Genomic DNA, 27,504 nt, shown 5'->3' on the forward strand with positions numbered 1-27,504 from the left:
GTCAAGGTTATTTTTCTTTATATATGAATACATAACTTCAAAATATCTCATGATAAACCCAGAAGGAATTCAAGTTAAGTTTTTCATAAAAAGTCTCATTTAAGTAAATTGCACTTGAACAAGGAAAAGGAAATTGCTTAAAACAAACACCTTACTCTTCACTTGCTCCAAAGGAGTGAATTCAATCTTAACATACATCTCTTGCCGTTAAAAGCAGAACATAAAATCCATACCATTTTTAGCATTATGCAATTAAGGCACGATTTTCTGTGAAGCTGATTTGAACCAATACTTATTAAAAAACATGAACTAGAAATTTGAGTGAATTTAGAGTGCTAATGCTGAGGGGAAGATTTTCAAAAACAACGTCTAGGTTACGGATGTAACCTCCGTTCCCTGATGGAAGGAACGAGACGTTGTTTCGAAGAAGTGACATTAGGGGTCTCTCTTGAGAGCCTTTCGCATCTCTGATCTATGATAAAAGGCCAATGAGAAATTGGCAGACAGAATTTGCATGTCCCGCCCCCCGACATACGGGTATAAAGGGAGGGAAATGCGTCTGTTTCATTTAGGATTTTTTCAATTAGGTTCAGCCGCAAAAGTGGCTTAATTCAGTGACGTGGCCGGGAGGACACAACGTCTCATTCCCTCCATGTGACGGGAGTGTATGCCGCCTTGGAGATTTATGTACGCTACCGTGGTGGTGCTGTCTGATCGGATCAAGACGTGTTTGCCCTGGATTAGCGGGAGAAACCTCCGCAGAGCAAAAAGTACAGCCAACAACTCTAGGCAGTTGATGTGCCAGCACAGCGGGGCCCCTTTCCAACGACCTGCGGCTGCGTGCCCGTTGCACACGGCGCCCCAACCCAATTTGGAGGCGTCTGTGGTGACCAAGACACGTCGGGACACCTGCTGCAAGGGGACTCCTGTCCGTAGAAAGCAGAGGTCTGTCAAGGGTTTGAACGTTTGGTGGCAGGCGGGGGTGCCACGGCCCCATGCTCATCTCGAGACTCGAGTCTGGAGCCAGTGTTGAAGTGGTCTCATATGCATCAACCCGAGCGGCGTGACTGCCGTGGAGGACGCCATATGCCCCAGGAGGCTCTGGAAACGTTTTAAAGGGACCGCTGTGCCCGGCCATCGCCTTCCCGAGTGACCGTGCTGTGACCTTCGTGGCCCTTAGTGTGAGGTCGGTCGCTGAGCGCAGTTCCTGCAGCACGTTGGGATCAGGACTACCCAAGTGCAGATATTTAAGTGCCTTGGCCTGGTGAACTTGCAGGAGGGCCATGGCTCCGCCATCGAGGGTTGTGAGAGCGGATGAGCGAGAGGCTTTGTGACGGGTGGAGAAGGGTGTCCTCCACGAACTCGTCAGCTCATCATGCACTTCCGGGAAGAAAGGAACCGGGGGGGCTGATGGCGGCCTGGGCAAACATGTCGGACATCTGGGCGTCAGCCACACAGCAGTCGAGTCACATGCCGGACCGCTCTCCGATACAGCAGAGATAATCCAGTTCGGGGGCTCAAGAGGATAGGCAGGCTTGCTGTGAGGCGAGCCGGGGGCGGGTGGTTTGCGGGGGCGTACCCGGCGAAACCGAGCCGGCTGCCATCCCCAAATCACCTCCATCGCCAGCCGAGTCATCCTCAATCCCGTGGGAAGAACAAGCAATGCGGGGGGTGGCTGGAGTGGCGTTCCTTCTGAGGAAGGAAAGTCATGACCGCAACGTTGCCATGGTCATGTTCAGTGAGAACATGAGCCATCCACAAACGCTGCCTCGGTGTGATCGCTGCCCAGACACACGAGACAGCGCCTGTGGCCGTCAGGAGTGGAGAGCACTCTACCGCATCCAGGAACTACATAGGGGTGGAAGGGCATCTTTATAAAGACAGGTCCTGAAAAGGATGTTCAACGCCAGCTCTTTTTATATGCTCTTTAAGAGAAAATAACTCTTTTAGAGAAATAAACTCTTTTACTGCGCTGTCGAAGCGCCCAGGGGCAAAGCTGCACTGCCGTAGAGAAGGGAGAAAGCCGCTGATATGCGCTGTAGATCCAACTGCAATCGCTATTCAGAGATGGGAGGAACAGTGTGCATTTCCCTCCCTTTATACACGTATGTCCGGGGGCGGGACATGCAAATTCTGTCTGCTTATTTCTCATTGCCCTATTCTCATAGATCAGAGATGCGAAAGGCTCTCTCGAGACACCCCTAGTGTCGCTTCTTTGACACAATGTTGAAGTGAGCGACAGAAGGGGAACTTAAATTTTTGTCTGTTCCACACAATGCTGTCTAATAACTTTAGAAGACTTAGAATATAACACACAAGTTTACTTTCATGGAGCTCCTTTTTTGAGCATCACAGCCCCTGGACACTTGAAAAGAGCTGTATGAACATTCTTTAAAATGTCTCTTGTTGTGTTCAATAAAAGAGAGAAATTAATTCAGGTTTGGAACAACATGAGAGTACATGATGACAGAATTATTCCATTAACTATTCCTTAAAGACTTATTTGTCAAGCCTACTAAAGTTTTCAACAAATGTTTATGTAAAATATTTGTGTTGTGTCTTTACAAAAATTGGGCTAATGAATTTTAACCACATCAAAACATTTATATACAGGGTTCGTTCACATATTGACTAGTATATTTCCATGACTTTTCCAAAAACTTCCAAAACTCAACCTCTTTTGCAGCATTTTTAAATGTTTCTGTAATTTGTGAAAAAAAAAAAAAAAAACATACATACAATTTGAATTCTGTTTGAATAACAGTCAAAATATGCATCTTATTCAAGTTTTATTATTATTATTCATTTAATTTATTTATTTTGCTTTCAAACACATTGTTTTTTGCCTTGTCTTGTCCTTTCCCCTCATCTTTTGAATGTCTCACAGTCACAATTTTGGAAGCCCTCTATTTTGTGCTCACTTTTTAAAACACTTATTTTTAAATGCCCTACATGGTTTACCTTAATGCATAGAATTTAAATTAATAAAAAGATACATTTGTTCAGCAGGGTACAAAAACTTCTGACCGAGTTCACCACTCAATTCGATTTTTTACAAGCCACTTTTTTGCTATTCAAACAAATACTGGAATAAATGTATACCATTATCTTGGCTATGCATGTACTATAAAATGCTAAACTCTGGATTTAAAACTAATTAAACTAAAAATTCCTCCCGAGGCCCGAGATGGTCGGAGATCATTTGCAGTGCTCACAACGACTCACAACAAGTGTTTTTGGACCACTTGAAACAGAAAAGAGAGAGGGAAATTCTTCATAAGTGCATTTTGTGAGAAGCACTCAAAGAGCGAATCAGACACATGCATTGACGGCATTTCATTACTTTCAACTTCAAAAATATAGGCAAAAGAATCAGGGAATCACTGAAAATCATTGCACGTCTTCTGTCATGTTTTTCATAAAAACAGAAGGATGTAGTTGATATTAAGACTTTTAATGATTGCTCATCAAGAAGTGGAAAATTAACACTGCTCGGATTGACAAGCATATATCACCATTAGCTTAATTAACAACGGTGAGTCATAACATACAAAACGTTAATATTTTCAAACAGTAATGTAAATATGAAATGTACTAATTCATTTATTTTTACAATAATCATCTTAGCTTGAGAATTCATGAGCTAACTTCTCTTGCATTATTCACAATTTACTCGGTTTACACAACAATGCTTTTTGCGTACTGCTCCGTGCGGGCTCTGTGTAGCGCTTATCTGAGTTATTCCAAACTTGGAGATTTCTAAGCCTATTTACATTGCTGAAAATAGTTTGTTAGATTAATTTGTTTTTTCACGACATTTCCAGGCCTGGAAAACCCCATTTCCAAATTCCATGTATTTTCCTGGATTTCCAAGATCAGACGAACACTGTATAAAATGTATACAGTTTAATACAAGACAAATTATTATAGGATATAGATTTGAATAATATAGGATGCAAAGTGTGTGGAGTTAATCAAACACTTCAAAATGAAAGCTGCAGATCAACTGCTTGAATAAAAAATTGCATGCAAGGACAAGCTCTAAAAATGTGGCCACATTGATTTTGGCAGTGTCTTCAAATGAGACAAAAGTGTTTATATATATATATATATATATATATATATATATATATATATATATATATATATATATATCATATATATATATATTTGTAATTGCCAACAACTCCAAATGAGACTCTTGCAGTGTTTTCCCACCCACGCTCATTCAGTCATAGTTAACCTTGGGCCCTGTGCGTGGGAAATTGCTGGCAGAAGGCAAGGAAAGCAGCACTGTATGGGGAAGAAGGATATTAGAGCTATTCATTTCTCAGTTTTAACAACACCTGCCAAAATGTGTACCCGTGTCTCCACTGAGGGGGCATGGGCTATTAGAGCACAGAGAGGCTCTGTTTTGCAGAATGCATATTACTGTATTATTTCTGCAATGGGATCTGTGCTGTTGGCAGGGCACTGTGGACAGTTGATAGGTGTACTTTACAATACCTACTCTAAAATGTTCCACTTCAAGAAAGTATGAGGGAGGTGAGGGGTTTCTGAGTAGTTCATTCTGCCTGTCTGGAAAATCTCGCATGTAAGCTCTCACTTTCTCCTTAGCCACAGGCTCTATAACAAATCTGGCACTAAACCAGGTAGCATCTATGGATATTCATCAAAAGTGCAACAATATTAATGAGAAACTTTTTAATGTGGATGATTGTTAATCACCCTGGGTTCCCTTGCAGCTGTTTAATGTTTAAATGCCCAACAAATGCTTTCAATTGTGGTTTAAATTAACACTCACACAAATCACCCTCAAAACTTAAGGCATTTTTCCTAGACAGATCTGTAGTTCTAGTTAAATTCACAGTAGTCTCAAATTCTTGTTCTTGGACATTCCAGCTAATTCACAGTAGCCTAAACTTCTAGTTCTAGAATGTTCTGACTAAATGGTAGCCTCAAATTCTAGTTCTAGAATATTTCAGCCAGTTCATGGTAGCCACAAATTCTAGTTCTAGAACATATCCACAAATTAATAGCTTAATTCTTAACAGCCTCAACATCTTGTTGTAGAATGTTCCAGGTAAAATACGGAAGACTCAACTTCAAGATCCAGAATTTTCCAACTAATTCAAATTCTCTAATTCTGCGTTTTGGAATACCTCTGTTTTAGTTGAAGGAAAAAGACATTCTGATGAGGATGAGAGGCATAAACATAATTACATCTATGCGTTTTCAAGCTAAAACATATTAGTGTGGACATGGCCTCACACTAGCCTAAACTTAAAGGGTTCGGTGGTTAATTGGTTGTTCTGGTGGTCATCACTCATGGTTCTCACCTGTTTGTGTGTGTGCAGCAGGTCCTGAGCTGTGGTTGTGATATAGAAGGCTCTGTTGTTGGTAGAACTGGGCTGCAGGGAGAGACTTAGTGAGCCCACCAACTGAACTCCCAGATCAGTGATGGTCACTTTATCATCCAGCACTGTGATGGTCTTCTCAGCCAAAATAGAGTCAGACAGAGGGGATATAACCTGGGAAATACAGAGAAATGTCCTTAGGAGGCACAGTGATCCAATCCTCACATACTGTAGCTTGTATGCATATACACTAAATTTGGCAACACTTTACAATAAGATTCCATTGATTAACATAAGTAAATGCATTAGGTATCATAAAAATTAACAATATATTGTTTACAGCAATTATTAACCTGTGTTAATGTTAGTTAATAAAAATACAATTGTTCATTGTTAGTTTGTTTTACTTTTTTATTTATTAGTATATGTTATAATCAACATTAACATTATTGTCTATTGCTAGTTCATGTTAAATAATGTTGTTAACTAATGTTAACAAATAGAACCGTAATGTAAAGTGTTACCCTAAATTTTATCCACACACTCAATTATCCAGATTTTACATGTTTCTTATTGCCTTATGTCTCTTATTATGCAGAACTATCTGTAAGCTCACCAATGGCAGATCTTTAATGAAGCTTCACCTTTTAAACTTCACCTTTAATGAAGCATTTTAAAATATATATTGTTAAAACATTACATCATTTAAAATCCTTTCCACAGTCCCCCATTTTTATCACATAATATTATCCATCCTTTTAAAAGCAAAGCAAAGGCAGGGAGATACCAACTGATGCTTTGCAACATTGCTTAGTTGTAACAGACAGAAAGTATGACAGGTGTAAAAGGAGCACTTGGATTCAACGTGTCATCATCGAGCACAATCTCCTGTTAACACAGACCAAAAATTGTTAACTGACACCATGAGGATTCTTGAGCTGAGGGCAGAAAAGTAAATACTAAAATGGAAGGAAATCAAAGAGTTGGCGATCACCTAAACGAGAGCGAAGGAAAAAGAACAGAAAGAATTCCGCACAAAACCTATTCCAACATGTTTCACTGAGAATAGCTACAGTGGAACCAACATTTATTTTTTTATTATTATTTATTTAACTAAATGAATTAAGAATGTCATTGTATTGATAATACAATATGTAGACATTATGTGGTTTGATAACAAATCAATGCTTGATCTTTTCTCAGAACTGTGTTTTCCAAATTTCCCATTTTAGCAATTAATTTTGACCAAGGTAATAGATAGTGAGTCCTTCCCCCAGTTAACACAGTTGTCCTAACAGAGTAACCAGAAGTGCACATCATCACAATAATTATGAACATGTTCCACTAAGTTTTGTTTTGACTTAACATTATATCTTTGAAGATTATAGTTTTGAAAATTGTGCTTGTGCATTATTGAAAAGAAATGCCTCTTTGTTTGATGTTTTGTTTTATAATGCAATGACAGTCATACATTTTCAAGTTTGAGGCCAAATACTGTTTGAGTATTAACTCAAAGCTGAGCATTCAGCACCACTTAGATTTTAACACCTGTAGGCAAACAAGCTTGTTATCACTCACATGCAATGGCACTGCAAATATTTCCACTGTGTTTGACAAGGGAGGTGTTACTATGTCTCAGGTTGTTTATTTATTTGTCAAAGGCAAGTTATCTAAATTAATTTTGGGAGCACCTTATTTAGAAACTAAGCTGTCATATTAGATAAATTCAAAGAAACACACTGGCTTTGAAGGCTCCACTAAAATCTCTCACCACTAGGTATTTCAATGTATTATTTTATTAGGCAGATATTAAAAATAGACTCCTCGTATATTAATCTTAACAACTGTGCAGCACAACAATTTCTTTTTTCTACTAATACTGTGAGATCTTAATTTACCAAAACAGCACAGAGTTAGCAATTTGTAAATTGTATTCCTTTGTTTTTTTTTATTCCATTTCACACTATTTCTAAAATGTCACTTACTTTACCACTAATATTTTTATTTACGGAACCTTATTTCTTGATATTGTCTATTTCGTTGCTACATGACTCTATACACTTTGGAATTATTTTGTACGTTTATAATCATGACATTAAAGCTTAAGTGACCGACCGACCAACCGACTGACAGATTGGTAGATGTACTTACCTGTATAGTGGTGATACCCAGGTCTCTTCCCACCAGCACTCTCCCATCAATCAGTCGTGCAATGCGTGTATCCTCCACTTTCAGGAAGTCCAGGACCATCTCTGTGATGTCGGCTGACCAATCAGAGCCCAGCATGTGCACAAGTTCCCCACCGGGGCCTGCTGGCTCGGCTACGAAGTGTGTGAGAATGCGCACCAGAGCATATTGATACTGCAGGGCACAGCCTTTGCCCTTCCTCTCATCCTCCTCATCATCCTCGCTGTCACGTGTTGGCCTGAGGGATGCAGCCCAGGAAGGAAAATGGTAAAGTCAAATATAGCCAAAATGCAATAGCAGTGACCTAAACCTGAAGTGGTGACTTCATCTTGGCTTATTAACTACAGAAGCCCTGATGTGCAATGTGAAAAAAGTTAAAAGGCTATTATCAGTGTGGCAGGGCGGAGGGTGGGGCCGGGTCATGATTCTACACACCCGGTCCCTTATCATGCTAATCAAGCCCCCGAGAGTGATAAAGGCCAACTGCGGAGGATGGTGCGGGAGAGAGAGATCGTTTACGGACATGTAAACAATATTCAAGATTCTAAAAGGTAACAATGCACCAACTATACTAAGAAAATATGAAACTGAAATAATAACTCACTAATGTCATTAATGTCATTAGTTAGTGTCCCCAGACTTTCTTTTTTTTTCACCTTATTTGCAGGCTTTCTTAACGGGTTAATTGGCCTCAATATTAAAACTGTTCATCATTAAATAAACCTCATGTCTTTCCAAACCTGTATAACCTAAGCCTAAAGTATACTTCGCCTGTCCACATTCCGCGACGGTCTGCGCACAGTCAGCGTGATGACATTTTAGTCATCAGGACTGTCCGCGAACTGTGTGCATCCGTAAAGTTGGCTGTTGAGATAGAAGAGTCCACTAGGTGGCAATATGCACAGTTGGGCTATACTGTAAGGCAGTAGTTGAAAAACAGATTATTCTCCATCATTTTGTTATTGTTCTTGCTTCCTCTAATGGCAGATCCTCAGTTTTTCTTTCAGGATCCTTCATAACGGATGTCCTGTAAATGATAGGACTCGATGCTACCTTCTAACTTCTGGTAGCGTATAAGAAAGCAATTGCACTGTGCATGTGTCAAACACGTCAATTCACGCTCATCCATGTGAGGCATACTTTCAAAGCTGTGCACACACAACTGTGCGCGAGACGGAATGGAATGTGCAAAGTGAAGTATTACTGGGCATTTACAGTACTTTCTTCCAAGGGACTATTTGCGTTTATTAAATGGGAAAGAACAAACTGGACATTCTGCAAAATGTCTTCTTTTTTAAATGACGACAGAAGTTTTATCTTTGGATGAACTATGTCTCTAATTATGGACATAGAACTGAGAAGACAGTAATTATAAATGTCTTTGACTTCTTAAAATATTTTGCAGCAGCTACAGCTGCTCAAATATTGATTACTCTGAGTGTTCATTTCAGGGTTATGAAGCTGTTTGTGTGTTTCAATGCAGCTGGCTATCCATCTGTCAAATTAAGGAGGAAAAAGTCTGATCACTCACAATTTTCTTTCTTTCTTTCTTTCTTTTGTTCTTTCTTTCTTTTTCCACCCTTTCATTTCTCACTCAGAGACTATTACTTCAAAATTTCTGCTCACCTAGAGGGAAGCATAGCATGTGGTATAAGTGTGTTTGTGCGTGTGTGGTTTTTGGTGGTAACAGTGTTTTCTCCAGGCAGAGAGACACAAATTGGCCAAATTGAAAAATGGGCCCAGCAGACAGACTGAAGGCCAACACGCAGACATATATCCACACAAACACAAACTATAGCATGTAAATGAAAGGGGATGGCAGATGTCTCATGGCTGAAAAACTAAAGTGTGCCCTTCCCCCTACATCTGTAAATAAGATGACTGCGCGCACACATAAAAATAAAATGCACTTCTCTCTGTCTCACACACACCTTCTGTTGGTGATGATGGGTACCCTCCATCCTTTGACTTGGCTGAGTTCTGCATCAGAGACGTCAATCTGGAGCGGTAACCGTGGCACCCAGACGGTGAGCTCTAATTGGGTGGTCAAATAGAGGTAGGTAAAGTTCACTTGAAGAGAGACACGCCCCCTCATCTCTTTTCCATTCACTAAGACCTCATCACAACCAAGAGATACCTACAGAGAGAGAGAGAGAGAGAAAAAGGGAGTCAGAATAAAAACTGAATAACAGAAGAGGTGATGTAGAGGTGAATCGAACAGTTTTGTGTTTTGTAATGGCTGTGGCATTTGGTTTGATTCTTCCCTACACACTAACCACAATTACACTTATTTCAAGAAAAGAGAGAAAGCACCTTTTCACATAATTATAGAGACTTGTGTCTTGTTTTTATGCTGTCTGTCTTTTCTCTAAGAAAACCCTTCTTTTCTTCTCCTTCTCTTTATTTATTTAGACCTTTTTTCTGATGTTTTTCTCTATATTTTGTCCTCCATCTCACTCTGTGCAGTGGTGAATGGTGGTCTGCATCTGCTGGACGTTTATGACACCTTGATGGGCTGTGTCTGTGTGACGTTGTCATGGCAAACAGAGCGCTATCATTTTGCTACCGGCAAATCACACACACACAAGCTCAAGCAGCGTGAAGCAATCACAGCTCACTATTACAGCTCAGGGTCACCGCGGGGGCATGCTGAAGTTTGTAACGAATATGTGTATAAGTGTGTGTGTGTGCCCACAAATCACGTAAGATTCAAAATGTGAAGCTATTGTGCATTGCCCAGTGTTTTCATTTCATAAACATGTTTACTAGCATACTTCCTATCGTTCAAGATCATTTAATCTTGTGTAGTCTGATTCTGACCTGCCACCTGCGACATACCATTTAGTCTAGTATATTCCAGCTTATTTTGGACAAAAATAAAAACCTGTGCATCCTGAGCCCCAATCTGATTGGAGCTTGTGAATTTCACAACTGCTTTCCATTTTTGTAGTCAATATGCATCAGACTGCTGGAGAATAGACTGTGGGTAGTCAGTTTGCGTGCTGTCTGATGCTGAGACTAATGATTACATTACAATGAGAGAGAGAGATAAATAAGTGATGGAAAAATAAATAAGAACAGTGAAGATGAATATTCAAACTATATATGCCACAATGAGTTATTGAAGTTTAGGAAATTGGCTTGATTCATTTGACTAATTTCAGTCTTTTGACACACAGGTATGTATTCTAATCCACACTTTATGATTAGTCCTTTGATGTGTATATCTACACTAAACCAAATCAACTTGGGGCAAATAATTTTGAAGAAAATGTCAAAAGATCTAGGAATGCTTATTCAACAGGGAGTTTGAGAGCAAGAGAGTAAGAAAATGATTGATTCAATTGGCATTCTAAAGAGACAGTTAAACAAAGACCTTTATAAATGTCCAAAAGTCCAAATAAAATGCAATGTGATTCATTCAATGCAAGCAATTAGGCTGATCATATGAAATAAAGAAATGCCATTTCATCAAAGCAAATGCTTTCACTCTTACACACATTCTATCGAAAGCCCTGAGAGGATGTGTAACAGAATCCATGCAGTGGATGTATTTATATAGGATATAATGTTCTACCATACAAACACACAGGGTGATGGTTGATAAAAGGAACCCTTTACAAGCCCTCAAGTCTTTGTATGTGTGTGACTCTCAGAGAGCAATTACCCACAAATCCCTGCAAGGATGATACGCTCAATTTCTCTACTTTTGGTACCATCTCTGCTCTTGCAATTTGCACCTTTTTCAATCCACTCATCTTTCTGAACATCTCCTGTGTTGGTCTAAGAGCTGCCGCCCCCATCATTCTCTGCTGCAGAAATGACTGTGCCAGGTCTGAGGACCGTGAGGCTAATGGCAAAGGAAAATGGTAGCTGATGTGGCATGTGACCACATCAGAACATCAAAAACACAACATGAGTTAAATATTGTGGTGTCTAGTACACAATGTTGTACTTATCTGATGTTGATCATAAAAAAAAAGAAAAATGTATTAAATTAAGCAGTAAAATTATGCAAGGTAATACCCAGCCTGATCTCATGGACATTACATGACCATGACAACATTTTTGCAAAAACTAAATTACATGCTTCATTACCCTTTTGGCTGCAGTTTCCCAGTGACATGTGCAGCAGGGGGCGCCAAAAGGTTTTCTTGTGTAAAACGCACCTCCCTAACCTAAAACTTTTACGTAAGCCTAACCATTATTGATCTAAAATAAAATGAGAGTTACACAATACAGAAATCCTTACCCTAAACCAATGCCTGAACCTAGCCGATAATGTCTAAAAACAAAATGAGAAATAAAAAGTATATTTTCTGAAAATAATTTTGTGTTGCTTCAAATTAGACAATCATCTCACGTATCAGCTTGATTGCTTCACTGGTTTCCAACAACGATCCGAGTTCAAAGTCCAATCACAGTCTAATCACACCAGAGTGTGTAAATATAGGTGAGTCTGTAATACATGTAATACAGTGTGAAAATGAATCAGGGTTCCCACAATTTTCAAGGACATATTCTAAGGACGTTTTATATAACACACGGTGGTAAAATTAAAGCAAAAAACAAAAGAGACGTCATAAGCAATTGTGCTTATTAGTGGGTTATTTATAAAAAATTCTGTATTCGACAGTTTAGTTAAATGTAATAATCGAAGTGGTGTCTAACCAAATTAATTTGTCAAAAATGTTATTAAATGAAAACAGCATTATTATAGTTAATACAATTTTTCAACATAACATTGCATTATTTTATCAAATTTTATCAAAACTGAAGTTTTATTCTGCAAAATCCTCACAGGACAATCCAATCAACACTGGAGATATTTTTGGTCAAATGAGGTTCTGCACAACAGAACATATCAGATGTGACATATTGCTTTAGTATTATTATTTAATTGCATTAAACATGATATTTTTTTTCCCATTTCATGTGTCCATTTAAACCAAGCATTTATTTTGGCATTTGTGTGTGTATTTGATGGTAGTTCCCCTTCTTTCGCTCTCTCCACGTTGTGTCGGAGAAGCGACACTAGGGGTCTCTCTTGAGTGCCGATATCCACCTCTGATCTATGAAAAAAGGCCAATGAGAGTTGGCAGCCGGTATTTGCATGTCCCGCCCCCGGACATATGGGTATTTAAGCGGCGCAAATACGGGAGTTCATTCAGAAAATTTCTTCGGAGCCAATGGTCTGTCTGCAGTTTGCTGCGAGTTACACACCACTTTAAACGTTCCTGTTTCCTCTGACGATATGCATGCTGTTGGATCTTGACGGCGCACAACAGTGGCTTTCTCCTTCACATTGCACGGTGTGCATTGTTGCCCCTGAGCGCTTCGACAGCGCAGACACACACACACACTGTGTATTAAATTCCTATTAAAAGAGTAATTTCTCTAAAAGAGCAAAACACAGCGGCGTTGAACGTCCTTTTCAGGACGGTCTTTTTCAAGATGCCCTTCCGCCCCTGTGTTGTTCCTGGATGCGGTAGAGTGCTCTCCGCTTCAGACGGCCACAGGCGCTGTCTCGTGTGTTTGGGCCGCGATCACACCGAGGCGGCGCTTGTGGATGTCTCATGTTCTCACTGCGAGAACATGACCATGACCACGTTGCGGTCGCGGCTTGCTTTCAACAGAAAGCAAGCCACCCCAGCTGCACCCCGCATTGCTCCTTCTTCCCACGGGATTGAGGACGATGCGGTTGGCGCTGGGGGCGATTTGGGGGTGACAGCGGGTGCAGTTTCGCAGGGTAGTCCCCCGCGAACCTCCCGTTCCCCGACACGCTCGCTGGTCCCCGTCTACGCTCGCGGCGATAGCGGCTCGCCTCACAGCCCGGCTGTCTATCCTCCCGAGCCCGAAGCAGATGAGCTCGCCGCTGCATCGGAGAGTGTGATGTCTGATGCTGAGGACTCCCCTGGACTGCCGCCTTCAGGCCAGCAGGCCCAGGCTGAGGCCGACGCTCAGATGTCTGACATGTTTTCCCGGGCCGCTGTGAGCGTGGGGTTGGATTGGAACCCTCCATCCTCCCCACAGCCTTCACGGTTGGATGACTGGTTCCTGGGGGCAGCACGCCGTTCGCGGCCTCGCATCCCCCGTTCCCGTTTTTCCCGGAGGTGCATGACGAGCTGACGTCTACGTGGAGAGCCCCGCTCTCCGCCCGTCTAGGTGCCACCCGCTCCACTCTCACCACCCTCGACGGCGGAGAGTGCCACGGATACTGGGCGATTCCCCAGGTCGATAGGGCAGTTGCGCACCATCTATGCCCCGGTAGCCCTACCTCCTGGTGTGGCCGCCCCGTACTCCCATCCAAGCCCTGTAGGACAACATCCTCGCTCAACGCGAAGGCCTACAGTGCGGCTGGACGCGCTGCCTCTGCCCTGCATGCGATGGCCCTCCTGCAAGTCCACCAGGCCAAAGCACTCAGAAACATGCACGGGGGTGGACCTGATCCTGATGTGCTGCAGGAACTGCGCTCAGCGACCGACCTCGCCCTGAGAGCGACGAAGGCCACAGCGCAGGCACTCGGACAGGCGATGGCCACCCTAGTGGTCCAGGAACGCCATCTTTGGCTCAATCTGGTCGAGATGCGTGAGGCTGACAAGAACTGCTTCCTGGACGCACCTGTCTCTCAGATTGGCCTTTTCGGCGACACCGTCAAGGACTTCACCCAATTGTTCTCTGCGGTGAAGAAGCAGACGGAGGCCATCTCTCACTGCATGCCCCGCCGCAGACCTGCCGCTACGGGCCCTGCCCCGTCTGCCCGCCGAGGGCGTCCACCTGCGAAGAAACCAGCTCCTGCTCCTGCTCAACCCGGGCCTAGCTCTCAGCCCCAGCGTCGAGCACCCCGCAGGCGGCGCATGCCCCCTGTCTCACGAACCCCTTCTAGGACCCAAGCATTCCTGAGACAGCCGACCCAGAGCCGAAGACATTAGCTCCGGAGGTGGTAAGACCGCTCCGTCCCCCGGTGGAGGGCCGGGAGGAGAATCCTTTGTTTTTTCATTTGCCACACCCCCTGACGGGGGCTGTGGTACCCACATTCTCAATAAAAGAGCTATTTCCCCCTGCCGGGTGCGCGGAGCAAGGTAAGTGCTTTGAGTCTATTCTCAGCACCTCAGCCTCAGGTCGCAACGAAGCCGCCTGACGCTGCACTACCTGTTCCGCCCCGCTAAATACTCGTTCCGCCCCGCTAAATACTCGTCCCTTTGGTGCCCCTAGCGCAGAGCTGGGAAGCATGGCTTTCGCTTCCCAACGCATCACACTGGCTGCACCGGACCATTCGACTCGGTTACGCAATTCAGTTTGCCCGGCTCCCGCCCCCCCTTCAGGGGCGTCCGCCTTTCCGCAGTACACGGCGAGCATGCCAGTTCCCTGTGCACGGAAATCGCGACCCTCTTAGCCAAGGGCGCGGTGGAGCCCGTCCCTCCAACCAAAATGAGGAAGGGTTTCTACAGCCCTTACTTCATTGTACCCAAGAAGGGCGGCAGCTTACGACCAATCCTGGACCTGCGAGTTTTCAATCGGGCCTTGTTAAAACTCCCGTTCAAAATGCTCACGCAGAGAAATATTCTGGCTGGTGTTCAGCATCTAGATTGGTTCGCAGCGGTAGACCTGAAGGACGCGTACTTCCACGTCTCAATTCTGCCATGACACCGACCCTTCTTACGGTTCGTGTTCGATGGCCAGGCATTTCAGTACAAAGTCCTCCCCTTCGGCCTGTCTCTGTCCCCTCGCGTCTTCACGAAGGTCGCAGAGGCGGCCCTTGCCCCGCTACGAGTAGCCGGCATCCGCATTCTCAACTACCTCGACGACTGGCTCATCCTAGCACACTCTCGAGCGTTACTATGCACACACAGAGACCAGGTGCTCCGGAACCTCAGCTGCTTGGGGCTTCAGGTCAACTGGGAAAAGAGCAAGCTCACTCCGGTTCAGAGCATCTCTTTTCTCCGGTTGGAGTTAGACTCAGTCTCAATGACAGTGCGTCTCACGAGCGAGCGTGCTCAGTCGGTGCTGGACTGCCTCGCTTCCTTCAAGCCAGGCACAGTGGTCCCTCTAAAACTTTTCCAGAGGCTCCTGGGGCATATGGCGTCCTCCGCGGCGGTCGCGCTGCTGGGGTTGATGCATATGAGACCACTCCAGCACTGGCTCCAGACTCGAGTCCCGAGACAAGCATGGCACCACGGCACGCATCGGGTAAGGATCACCCCCGCCTGCCTCAAAACACTACGACCCTGGACAGACCTCTGCTTTTTACAGGCAGGAGTGCCCCTGCGGCAGGTGTCCCGACGCGTTCTGGTCACAACCGATGCCTCCCAGTCCGGGTGGGGTGCTGTGTGCAGCGGGCACGCAGCAGCGGGTCGTTGGAAAAGGGCCCCGCTGCGTTGGCACATCAATTGCCTGGAGTTGCTGACCGTCCTTCTTGCTCTCAGGAAGTTCCTCCTGTTAGTTCGGGACAAGCATGTCCTCATGAGATCGGACAGCACCAAAGTGGTGGCGTACATAAATTGCCAAGGCGGCATATGCTCCCGCCACATGTCACAACTACTGCCCCCTACTGGCCCACTCGGACTTGGTTCTCGGAACTCAGACTTCTCGCGACAGCTCCTTCCTGGCGAATTCCCCTGAGAAAGGACCTCCTCTCTCAGGGACGGGGCATGCTCTGGCACCCGCACCCAGACCTCTGGAACCTCCACGTCTGGTCCCTGGACGGGATGCGGAAGAGCTAGCTGGCTTACCGGCGACCGTTGTGAATACAATCAACCAAGCCAGAGCCCCCTCTACCAGGCACCTTTACGCCCTAAAGTGGTCAGTGCTCCTGTTCCTACAGGAGAGGCTGGACAGGAGGCTGTCCCCGTCCACCCTCAAGGTGTATGTTGCCGCCATTGCCGCCCACCATGATCCTGTAGACAGCAAGTCTTTGGGTAAGCACGACTTGATCCTCAGGTTCCTGAGAGGCGCCCGGAGGTTGAATCCCTCCTGGCCAGGCCTAGTTCCCTCCTGGGATCTCTCGGTAGTCTTGACAGGACTCCAGAGACCTCCTTTCGAGCCGCTTGAATCAATTGGACTCAGGGCCCTCTCTCTTAAGACGGCCCTGCTGATCGCGCTCACCTCTATCAAGAGGGTCGGGGACCTGCAAGCATTCTCTGTCAGCGACACTTGCCTGGAATTCGGTCCGGCGGATACGTCTGTGATCCTAAGACCGCTATGTGCCCAAGGTTCCTACCACACCCTTCCAAGATCAGGTAGTGAACCTGCAAGCGCTGCCCCGGGAGGAGGCAGACCCAGCCCTTTCGTTGCTATGTCCAGTGCGCGCCCTGCGCATTTACCTGGACCGCACACAGAGCACCAGACGCTCTGAGCAGCTCTTTATCTGCTTTGGGGGACGGCAGAAAGGGAATGCCATCTCCAAACAGAGGCTCGCCCACTGGGTTGTCGACGCCATCACACTGGCTTATCACACCCAGGCCGTGCCCCTACCCTTGCGGGTCCGAGCTCACTCAACAAGGGGTGTTGCGTCCTCGTGGGCACTGGCCAAGGGCACCTCCCTAGCAGACATCTGTAGAGCCGCAGGTTGGGCAACACCCAACACCTTTGCGAGGTTTTACAACCTCTGCGTGGAGTCGGTTGCGTCTCGTGTTTTGTCAGGTCCGAGCCTGTAGAACTCGGTAACACGTAGACCGACCGGCCGGGTGGATCGCTTGCACCCAGCGCCCTTTTCCTGACGTCAAGGTATAGTAGTGCGCCTTCTTCCCAGGGCGCCCCACTCCGAGTCGGGACCCTGGTCGATTCCTCCCCAGCCCTCCGGGTCCGCGGTTCAGCGGAGGAACTCGCCGACCCAAGCCACTGCGGGTACCCTGATGGCTACCTTGTACTGGTATAGGTGCTCCACAGGTAAGCCCTCCTGCTCAGACTCCCCCTGTGTGTAATTCCACGGTTCTGTCTTTTACGAGCGGACCCCCGTGTCTCCCTTAGGCAGTTACAGCTGCCCCGGTCGCTGTGCTGTAGCAACTCCCCCCTTTCGAGGCTGGATCTACCACCACACCATACTTTCCACACAAGCCCTAAGACGGCCGTGTGACGTGTCTACCACATTTACTCCCCAAGAAAAAGGGCAGGTGTGGTCTCCGCAGGGTCTGGGTAAGACCCCCTTCCCTATTTGCGTGTAAGGGCCCCGGCCGTGATTGCTCTATGCGAGAAACATAGAGAGAAAAGAGGCCCAGCCAGGCTGGCCCGTTCCCATGTTGGCAAACATCGCCTTGTTCCCCTTCCAGGGTAACTAGAAGGATTCCGATGTTCTTATGGGGCATTGGGGAAGGGTACGTGCAGCCAGGTACAGACGATGCGCGGCACTGGATGAAATCCCTGCCCGCCTCTGTATCGGCAGTTCGCGTACACGGTTCAGCGCATAGCAAGATTGGAATGGGTCCCCTAGTATCGCTTCTCCAACACAACATGGAGAGAGCGACAGAAGGGGAATGTTTGGTTGTGTATGTAACCTCCGTTCCCCGAGGGAGGGAACGACACGTTGTGTCTTTCCTCCGCCATGTCGCTGAACCAAGTCACTGTTGTGGCCGGACCATTTCCGGCTCCTCAGAAAAATCCTAAATGAACTCCCGTATTTGCGCCGCTTAAATACCCGTATGTCCGGGGGCGGGACATGCAAATACCGGCTGCCAACTCTCATTGGCCTTTTTTCATAGATCAGAGGTGGATATCGGCGCTCAAGAGAGACCCCTAGTGTTGCTTCTCCGACACAACGTGTCGTTCCCTCCCTCGGGGAACGGAGGTTACATACGTAACCAAACGTTTCTCACCTTTTGTCCCAGTGTGATATTAAACACCAAAAAGCTATAATTTCATTACAATAATTATATTATGTATGTATGTGCTGCATGCTTCACAGTGCATACACATAGCAAAGTATATAATAATTGTATTAAATCAAAGCCGTTTGTGGTTTATTAATCACAACTGGACTCTGAATTTGCATGCTACTCCCGCAGACATATGGGAATAAAAGGAGAATTTCTCTCATTAATATTTTATGCTGAGGAGCGGAGACAATGTCCGGCCATTTCAGCGGCTAGTACACTCGACATTGTGTCGAGGTAGTGACACTAGGGGTCCCTATATAAAAATGCCACAACAGCTGAACTGTGTTATGTGAACTGCTGATGCAGCTGCAAGCAAGCTGCTGCGTGCACAACAGCAGGTGCTTCGGTCTGCACGTAACCTCCCCCAATGCCACAAAAAGACGTCATGTACTTCCCCACATCACTGAGGATAACACATAACTAGCATGAACTTTTCTCTCAATGTTTTCTCTCTACAGAGTATTAGATCTGGCTGGGGCCATCTAAGGCCATTATACACATCAGGGAAGGTGTTCTTTTCCGTTCCTATTCTTTTAGAGGGAAAAGATCCTGCGGACACCATATCCTGCCCAAAGAGGTCAATATGTGGCAATACGACACGTGGGCTCACCAACCACACATGGAAGAGGCGCGGTGGCAGGTCCTGCCTTGAAGGGGAGGAGCTCTACAAACACAACAACTGGAAGCAGAGAGAGCTCTTCCCAAGGTCCAAGGTAGATGCAGGTCTGCTGACAGGGAGACCGTACCACAGAAAATACATCACAGGGGGTTACCGGAATAATCGGCACCTGTGGAGCACCTATCCTATTACAGGGGCATATTCGTACATCTAGTGGGTCTGGCTGCAAACTCCTCCGCTGAATTTGTGAGCCACAGGGCTAGGGAGGAAGGACATCTAGGGTCCACGACTTCGTGAACTCGACAGGGGGTAAAAGGGCAAGTTTTCACCTCAGGGGAGGGGAAAGGCACTATACGCACGCAATACACCTGGCTAGCTGTTCCGTATTTCCAAACTCTACCTGTTCATACCTGACAAAACACGTGACGAAACTGGCTCAACCCAGAGATAATAAAATCTCGCAAAGGTAATGGGTGTAGCCTAGCCCGCTGCTCTGCAGGTGTCTGCTTGAGAGGTGCCATGGGAAAGTGCCCACGAGGACGCCACACTCATAGTAGAGTGTGCTCGTGTTCCCAAAGGGTCGGGCTCGGCCTGGGCCTGGTATGGGCAAGCCTCTGTTTGGAGACAGCATTCCCATTCCGCTGTCTGCCGAAGTAGACAAAGAGCTGCTCAGAGCATCTAAAGCTCTGTGTGTAAACCAAGTAGGTGCGCAAAGCACACACCACACACAGCAATGACAGGGTTAGGTCTGCCTCCTCCCGGTACAGTGCTTGCAGGCTCACCACCTGATCCCTGAAAGGGGTCGTGGGAACATTGGCCACATAGCCTGGCCGGGGTCTCAAGATAACATGAGAATCTGCCAGACAAAACTCCAGGCAAGTGTCGCTGACAGGAAATGCTTGCAGGTCCTCTAACCTCTTGATGGAGGTGAGCACAATCAGGAAGGCCATCTTCAAGGAGAGGGCTTTCAGCTCGACTGACTCTAGCGGCTCAAAGGGGGCTCCCCAAAGGCGCAGGAGGACCACGGAGAGATACCATGAGGGGAAGAGGCATGGCCTGGGAGGATTCAGCCTCTGGGCACCTCTGAGGAACCTGATGAATAGGTTTTGCTTCCCTAGGGACTTACCATCCACTGCGTCAAGGTGGGCAGCTATAGCAGCTACATATACCTTCAAGGTGGAGGGGACAGCCTTCCCTCTAGCCTCTCCTGCAGGACGGAAAGCACTGACCCAACATCTCTGGGGGGTCTTTGGCTCTGGAACAACTCCAATTCGCGAAAAAGCACCACTTCAGGTAATAAAGCTGCTGACGCTGCTGAACTGGGACGAGTGACTGCCAAACTGAATCGCATAGCAGAGTCAAATTGTCCTGTCCAGCAACCCCGAGGGGTTGGAAAGCGCTAGCCATGTTTCCAAGCTCGTCCCTTTAGTGCCCACTCAGCTCCGTAGAAAAAATCTGAACGAGAGTGGGCATTCCTTCTCCTTTTATACCGCATGCAAATTCCACTCGCCAATTCTCATTGGCCTTTTCTCAAAAGAATTGAGGTGTTCGGGGCTCTCAAGAGCGACCCCTAGTGTCACTACATCAACACAAGGTCGAGTGAGTGACAGAAGGGGAATAAGACAAATAAGGTTAATTTTTTGACCTTTTTTGTAAAACACCTGATTATGTTTATGAATTCCTTTAAAAAGACAAAGAACTAACCTTTAAGGCAATAATTTAAGTCATTTTCTGCTGTCAATCTATGGGCATTTACAACTTTACTAATTGGAGTCTTCATATACAGATCATCCCAACAGTGCTGATCCCACACACCCTATTCAATTCCACTTCTCTAAGAAAACAGTTTGTTGTCTCTCCTGTCGGTTTTGTCTTCATTTCTCCACTTTTACTCAATTTTACTCACAATTTTATCTGTTCTGTGTCTTCTTCCACTACTTGCTGATCTCTGTAGTGATAAATCACAGATTATTTGGCTGACAATGCAAAACACTGCCAGGTGCCGCAATCCACCAATCCCATCACCCGCCCAACTCGCAAATTACTCTGAAGAATTGGCAGTTGCCGCTCCACGGCATTGAGGAGGAAGAGAGAGATAGAGATTGGTGGGGGGCAAAGAGGAGGCAATAGAGATAGAGAGGGAGCGCATAAAAGAAAATGGAAAGAAAAAAAGAGAAATAGACAAAGAAGCTGGGCATCAGCTGGAAGGGGCGGATTCAATTTCCTGGACAGGCAAGAGCAGCTTTGGTTCACTGGTTGCCGAGCAATGGTCAGAGAGAAGGAGAGGTTTTTAAAACAGACTGATGATCTTGCACACTGTGCATCTTCACTTTTACTGTTGTTGGATCAAAAAAGGACAAATTAGGATGTCCAAGATTATAAAAATGTTAAACCTCCAAACACCTAGATATAAATGCTTCTAAAACTTCTTAAAAGTGTAATCTTTTTATTTATGTTGGCTTAGAAAAAAAAAGTCATAATATTGGTATTTTACTAATGTGTACTCGCACATGCACACTGATATACTGATATACACCTTTCTTCCATAGTTTAAGCCAGAATTTAATAAACATTTAGAGCATTTCCACTGCAGAGGGTGATACATTCAGATTCCAGACTCTAATTGTGACACAGCCTGAGGTTAAAAAATCCCCTGTGGGGTTTTGGCTGTGTTTAACATATGTTATCAGTTTAAATATTCATCTGTAAATATTCTCCTTTACGTGATTTCTCAAAATGCCTCTGCTGAGTGAAATTTCTGATTTTAGATCCACATGGTATAAACCTGTTTCTATTTCTCACTATGTTCAGTTGTGATGCACATATCTTAGCATAATTAGAATTTTTTGGTGATTGATCATACAGTAATGCTCATCGTTACCAGTCGCATTGCATTCATGATGTGAGACTTAAAAGCTCTGGAAATGATCAGTGTCACAGAGGAACAAAGGGGAAAGATGAAAGATAAATAGATTGAGGAGATAGAGAGGGGAATTAGAGTTCAAAATGTGATGCTAACCTTAAATCTAATCTCTTAAACCAGTCTGAGAGTTTAATTAGCTTGGTTCTTGTTGACATGACATCAGCTAACTCCAAATATCTGAAAATGCTGTTATCTTACCATGAAATAATTTCAGTGTCACCAGCCAAACTCAATAGTTTCTCATTTAGAAGATGCTTTTATCCAATGTGACTTTGGGTACACTAAAAGTAAAGATAGTTGGGCAAGGGTTCAATATTGATAGGAGATCTTATTCTCTCTTCATTACTTTGGTTAACCCAAGCAGGGATTCATAATCTCTTTTCAGAGAGCTCAATAAATAATGTAAATTACATTTTGGTTGCATTTGTAGGATAATAAATATAACTGTTTGTAAAACAAAACACATAATATTGTTTCATATCGATCGCAGGCCCCTGAATCAGCTTGAAATCATATTGCAGCAGACTTTGAAGTCTTGTATCGTAAATAACTACATAAACTGGTAGTGCTAAAACAGTTAATGCTTTAGAAGTGATTAAAACAAAGCAGTGCAACATTGAATGCGGCAAAATACTGTTTCTTCCCTGGAGAGTCAACGCTGAATGTTCACAGCCCAGTAGTATCCAACTGCAGAACAGAGCAGCTAGTTTAAAATAGTAGAGTTAAGAGCTCGAAAGTTATTGGCAAACGGCAAGTAGATTGTAGCGCTACAATCTAGCGAGACTTGTTATTCTCTGCTTTTGACGATTAAATGTAAAAAGTATGAGCACAACACAAGCACACATGTGATATGATGGTAAAAATGGCAGTAAAAGAGTTTACAACAACATGGAATCAGTAAAAAAGGGCATACAATTATGTGTGCTGATCGGTTTTGCTCAAACCGCTAAATAATATTGGCATATTTACATATATCATAAAGCCAGAGGTCAGGTTCTTCTTCAGGTTTTTTTCTCTCTCATTAAATTATATTTTTCCCCCCTTGCGACAGTCACCTTTAGCTTGCTCACTGTGGGGTTTAATGACATGATGTTCTACAAATCTGCTTTAAAACTATGTTTATTGTGAAAAGTGTAAATAAAAATGAAATAAATAAATAAAGTCTCAAGAAAAACAACACAATTGTGAGTTTTTCTCATAACAATCTGCTGATTCAGTAAATGCAGTTCTGTTTTTTAAGTTACTTTATTATAGAGCTTACTGTAATGGTATCAGTTGGGTGCAATCCATGATAAAATGGCAAAGCATGAAACGTGGAGTTCTTATTTGTTTATATATAATATCTCCCAGGCAAATACTGGCAGATTCTGTCTCACTGTGAGTTATCTGACATACAGTACACTGATAGACATATGGAAACTTTTTTTTGTGCTAAAAGGCTTTTTCTACTGAATTATTCAACAATATGGTGTCATTTCCCATAAACACCTTTAAAACAAAGCTTCCATCTGTGTGTGTGTGTGTGTGTGTGTGTGTGTGTGTGTGTGTGTGTGTGTGTGTGTGTGTGTGTGTGTGTGTGTGTGTGTGATAAACAGTTTTCAGACAGAAGCAATGGAGAATGGGACTGACATAGCTGCTGGTGCTGTTTGTAATGGAAGCATTTCTAATCAAATATGCTCCAAGAGTTTAACTTCAGATTATATAATGGCATACTGTGTAACTAAATACACACGCTCACACAGATGGAAGTGTCGCTTTTTGGTGTTTATGGGAAACAATGCCAGATTGTAGCTGAAATATTGGGGTATCTGAGAAATCAAGTGCCCAGAAGATGATTTTCTGTGTTTACTGAACGCTAAAGTTCTCTTTTGCCTGCTCACAGGAATAAAACTCTGTCATGAAGGAATGGTGTTGTAGTTTCATTGTTCTAAAAATCTGTATATGTAAATGTGTATCTTTTAACTTGTCTCAAAAAAGGGCTTTGTTTTTAGTTCATCTCCCAAAGAGAATATGTTGATGGGTTTAGACCACTAATAATAATATCAGACATATTGGGGACACACATGACTTATATACCTATGCAAATATTATGTAAATATCCTGCATATCATGTTGAAAAGTTAGAAAAGGACTGGCTTTCCATTCTAGGACAATCTGATTCACAGAAATCAACCAAACCACCTTGGACACTACAGAAAGTCTCTGAAGAATATGATGTGAATAGAATAATGATAAAAAGCATAGGCATAGTTCATCAAAAATAAATATTCTGTCATCATTTACTCACCCTCATGTCGTTCCAAACCTGATTTTTTTTTTTTTTTTTTTTTATGTCATAAAGTTTCACGTTTGAATCCACATAAACACTAATATGATTTGAGAGCTCAGTGGAGAGGAAGATTTCAATTTAAATGATCAGCCTTTTTCTAACAAAAAGGACTTAATGGTGCTTTATTCTAATTTTCACAATCTCAACAGCCTCTGTTTGTATACATTTTTATCATATGGAAAAGAGCAGTCTGGACATTAAGCTTAACATAATTTTTTGCGTTAATTCAGGTAAAACATACAGGTATGGAAATGACATGACTCTGAGTGAATGTTCAGTTTTGGGATCTGGGTTAGTAGCAAAATGGTTGATTCAGTGCTAGGAACCGGACATTTCCACAGATGGACAAGTAGTAATTTAAACAAGTTGTGTGCTCCTCCTGTTCTGTTTTGTCCAACCAATTTTTTTAAACATATATCTATGAAAAAAAATAATTATAATCATCAAGGAGTATGAACAGTATGAAACATGGAACAAGATAACCCATGATTATGTCTATCCGGTTTTAAGAATGTCCCATAAAAACTTTACCCTATAGCATGCATGGCTCGGAGGCCTAATAATGCTTTCTAAAAGACATTTAATATCTCCCATTTGGAAAATGAGGGTTTAGGCAGGATGGTTAACTGATCCTCGCAACTCCTTATGTGTGGGTTAGGAGAAAGAGAAAGGTCAGATCAAAGGCTGTTACCAGAGCTAGAAAGGACCCCTTGGAGGTTGTCAGGGGGTCCATTAATTGTGAGTTATGAGTCCACTGGGCAGAGCCAGCTGCATTATGGGAGCTTAGCTGTACTCACTGTACTTCCTAAGCACAGAACATGGAAGCTATCGATATAGTTTTAAAAGGGTGTTACAGTGATTTATTAGAGAATGTGATGTTTATTGGGGTTCATAAACTGATTATGTCCACATAATTCTGAAATCTGCATTATAACATCATTCTCTTTTTAATGCATGTTAAAATTACTCAGGGCTTTACATATTTTTACTTCATTCATTTGTAAAATCTGTGTGCAAAAGCCAGAAATGCTACAATACACAGAAATAAACAGTAGCTATGTTTCCACCCAAGTTTTTTATTTAAATAAGGCGAAAAACCATAATATCACAAAAACATTATATGAATGATGCAGCTTTCGAACTGCGCTGCCAAGTATCCATCTAGCAAATCTCCGTTCTCTTCCTAACAAAGCGGACAAATTACTTCCCACCCGAAAAAATAAGGACTTTTGCAAATTCTGCTGCATTGAGCTTCACAGAAACCAGGTTGAGTGAAGCCATTAATTTCCTCGTGTACCAGATCAACCAGTTTTCCTCGTGTATTCTTGTGAGTGTCTATATTTCTCCACACGCGTGCCTGAATGCAGCGCTATAACAGCTGGCTGATCTGATCACAGACAGTTTTCAATTAATGACCCAGTATCAGTGTGGAGAGGTTTACCAACCTGCTTTTTGCTTTACCAACAACAAGACACCATCCCCCAACATTTTAGTGAATCAACAACTGGCTAACGACCTGAATGTCTTTTTACTGTAGATTTGAAAAGCCCAGTCACACAACCCACACCCGCTCTGACCTTCACTGCACACAAATATTTACACCTCCTGTCACCACCCTCCTCCCCTCTCCTGCTACTCAACATGCACTTAAGATCTGTGAAGATGATGTGTGCCGGGTCTTCCGGAAACAGATGACAAGAAAAGTGTAGGGTCTAGATTGGGTTTCATCTACTTGTCTAAAATCCTGTGATGACCATCTTCACACAGATCTTCAACAGATCATTGGAGTAGTGAAAATTACCCTGCTGTTTCAAACGCACCACAATCATCACCATCCCAAAGAAACCCAAGACCAAAGGATTTAATGACTACAGACCCATCGCTCTGACATCTGTGGTGATGAAGTCACTTGAGAGACTGGTGTTGGCCCACTTGAAGGACATTACTGAACCCTTTCTGGATCCCCTTCAATTTGCCTACAGAAAAACAGGTCTGTAGATGATGCTGTCAATGGGACTGCATTACATACTTCAACATCTAGACAGACCAGGGACTTATGCAAGGATACTATATGTTGACATCAGTTCGGCTTTTAACGCCATAAACCCTGCACTCCTATGGACTAAATTAACCCAGCTCTCTGTTCTCGGCTCTATCTATCTGTGGATCACCAGCTTTCTGACAGACAGGCAGCAGCTAGTGAGATGGGGATAATTCATCTCCAGCACATGTACGATCAGCACTGGTGCCCCCAGGGATGTGTATTCTCCCCAATACTCTTCTCCCTCTACACAAATGACTGCACCGCCTAGGACTCCTCTGTCAAGCTCCTGAAGTTAGCAGAGGACACTACAGTCATCAGCCTCATCCAAGATGATGATGAGTCTACATACAGAAAGGAGGTTGAATAGCTGGCCATCTGATGCAATCAAAACAACCTGTATCTAAACACTCTTAAAACAGTGGAGATGATTGTGGACTTTAGCAGGAACACCCCAACATTAACCCTGCTCACCATTCTGAACAGCACTGTGGCAGCAGTGGAGTCATTCAGGTTCCTGGGCACTACCAACTCACAGGACCTGAAATGGTATACCCACATACTCAATTTTAAAAAAGGCCCAGCAGAGGTTGTACTTCATTCACCAGTTGAGAAAGTTCAACCTGCCACAAGCGCTGCTAATACAGTTCTACTCCGCAGTCATTGAGTATGTCCTCTTCACTTCTATAACTGTCTGGTTTGGTTCAGCTACCAAGTCAGGCATCAGAAGACTTCATAGGATAGTGAGGACTACTGAGAGGATTACTGGCACTCCACTACCCACCCTGCTAGAACTGCTAGAATACACATCTATAGTAACAAAAAGGGCTGGTGAAATCACTCTTGACCCCATTCACCCAGCACAATTCCTTTTCGAATTCCAGAACAGTCAGGCAGTTTTTTCCCTCAGGTTTTTTCCACCTCATGAACAGTTAAAACTGCCCCCAAATACATTCATTTGGTCAGTACAACCATGTGCAATAATCAATCCAACCATTCCTACTTATATCAATATTTAATTGATATTCTTTAACAAATCATACATTCTTCAATACATTACATCACCTGCATATCACCGTATATCTGTATATAACATATTCTAAAAACATATTGTATATTTCTCTTTTTTATCTGTTATATCTTATTTATTTTGTAATTTTATGTTACTATATGTGTA

The 27,504-nt window shown here is 43.8% G+C and overlaps 1 protein-coding gene across 2 annotated transcripts in view; it reads right to left on the reverse strand.

The window, feature by feature from the left end:
- Positions 1-27,504, reverse strand: part of si:dkey-215k6.1 (transmembrane protein 132C) — a 360,978-nt gene that overhangs the window by 2,988 nt on the left and 330,486 nt on the right. For both annotated transcript variants that reach the window (XM_052125216.1, XM_052125218.1), the window contains 3 exons: positions 9,476-9,681; positions 7,509-7,782; positions 5,340-5,531 (listed from right to left, as the gene is read on the reverse strand). In XM_052125216.1, coding sequence (XP_051981176.1) covers positions 5,340-5,531; positions 7,509-7,782; positions 9,476-9,681 — 672 coding nt within the window. The remainder of the gene's footprint in view (positions 1-5,339; positions 5,532-7,508; positions 7,783-9,475; positions 9,682-27,504) is intronic.

Source organism: Xyrauchen texanus, chromosome 4, assembly GCF_025860055.1.
Source record: "Xyrauchen texanus isolate HMW12.3.18 chromosome 4, RBS_HiC_50CHRs, whole genome shotgun sequence".
Taxonomy (NCBI): Eukaryota; Metazoa; Chordata; class Actinopteri; order Cypriniformes; family Catostomidae; genus Xyrauchen; species Xyrauchen texanus.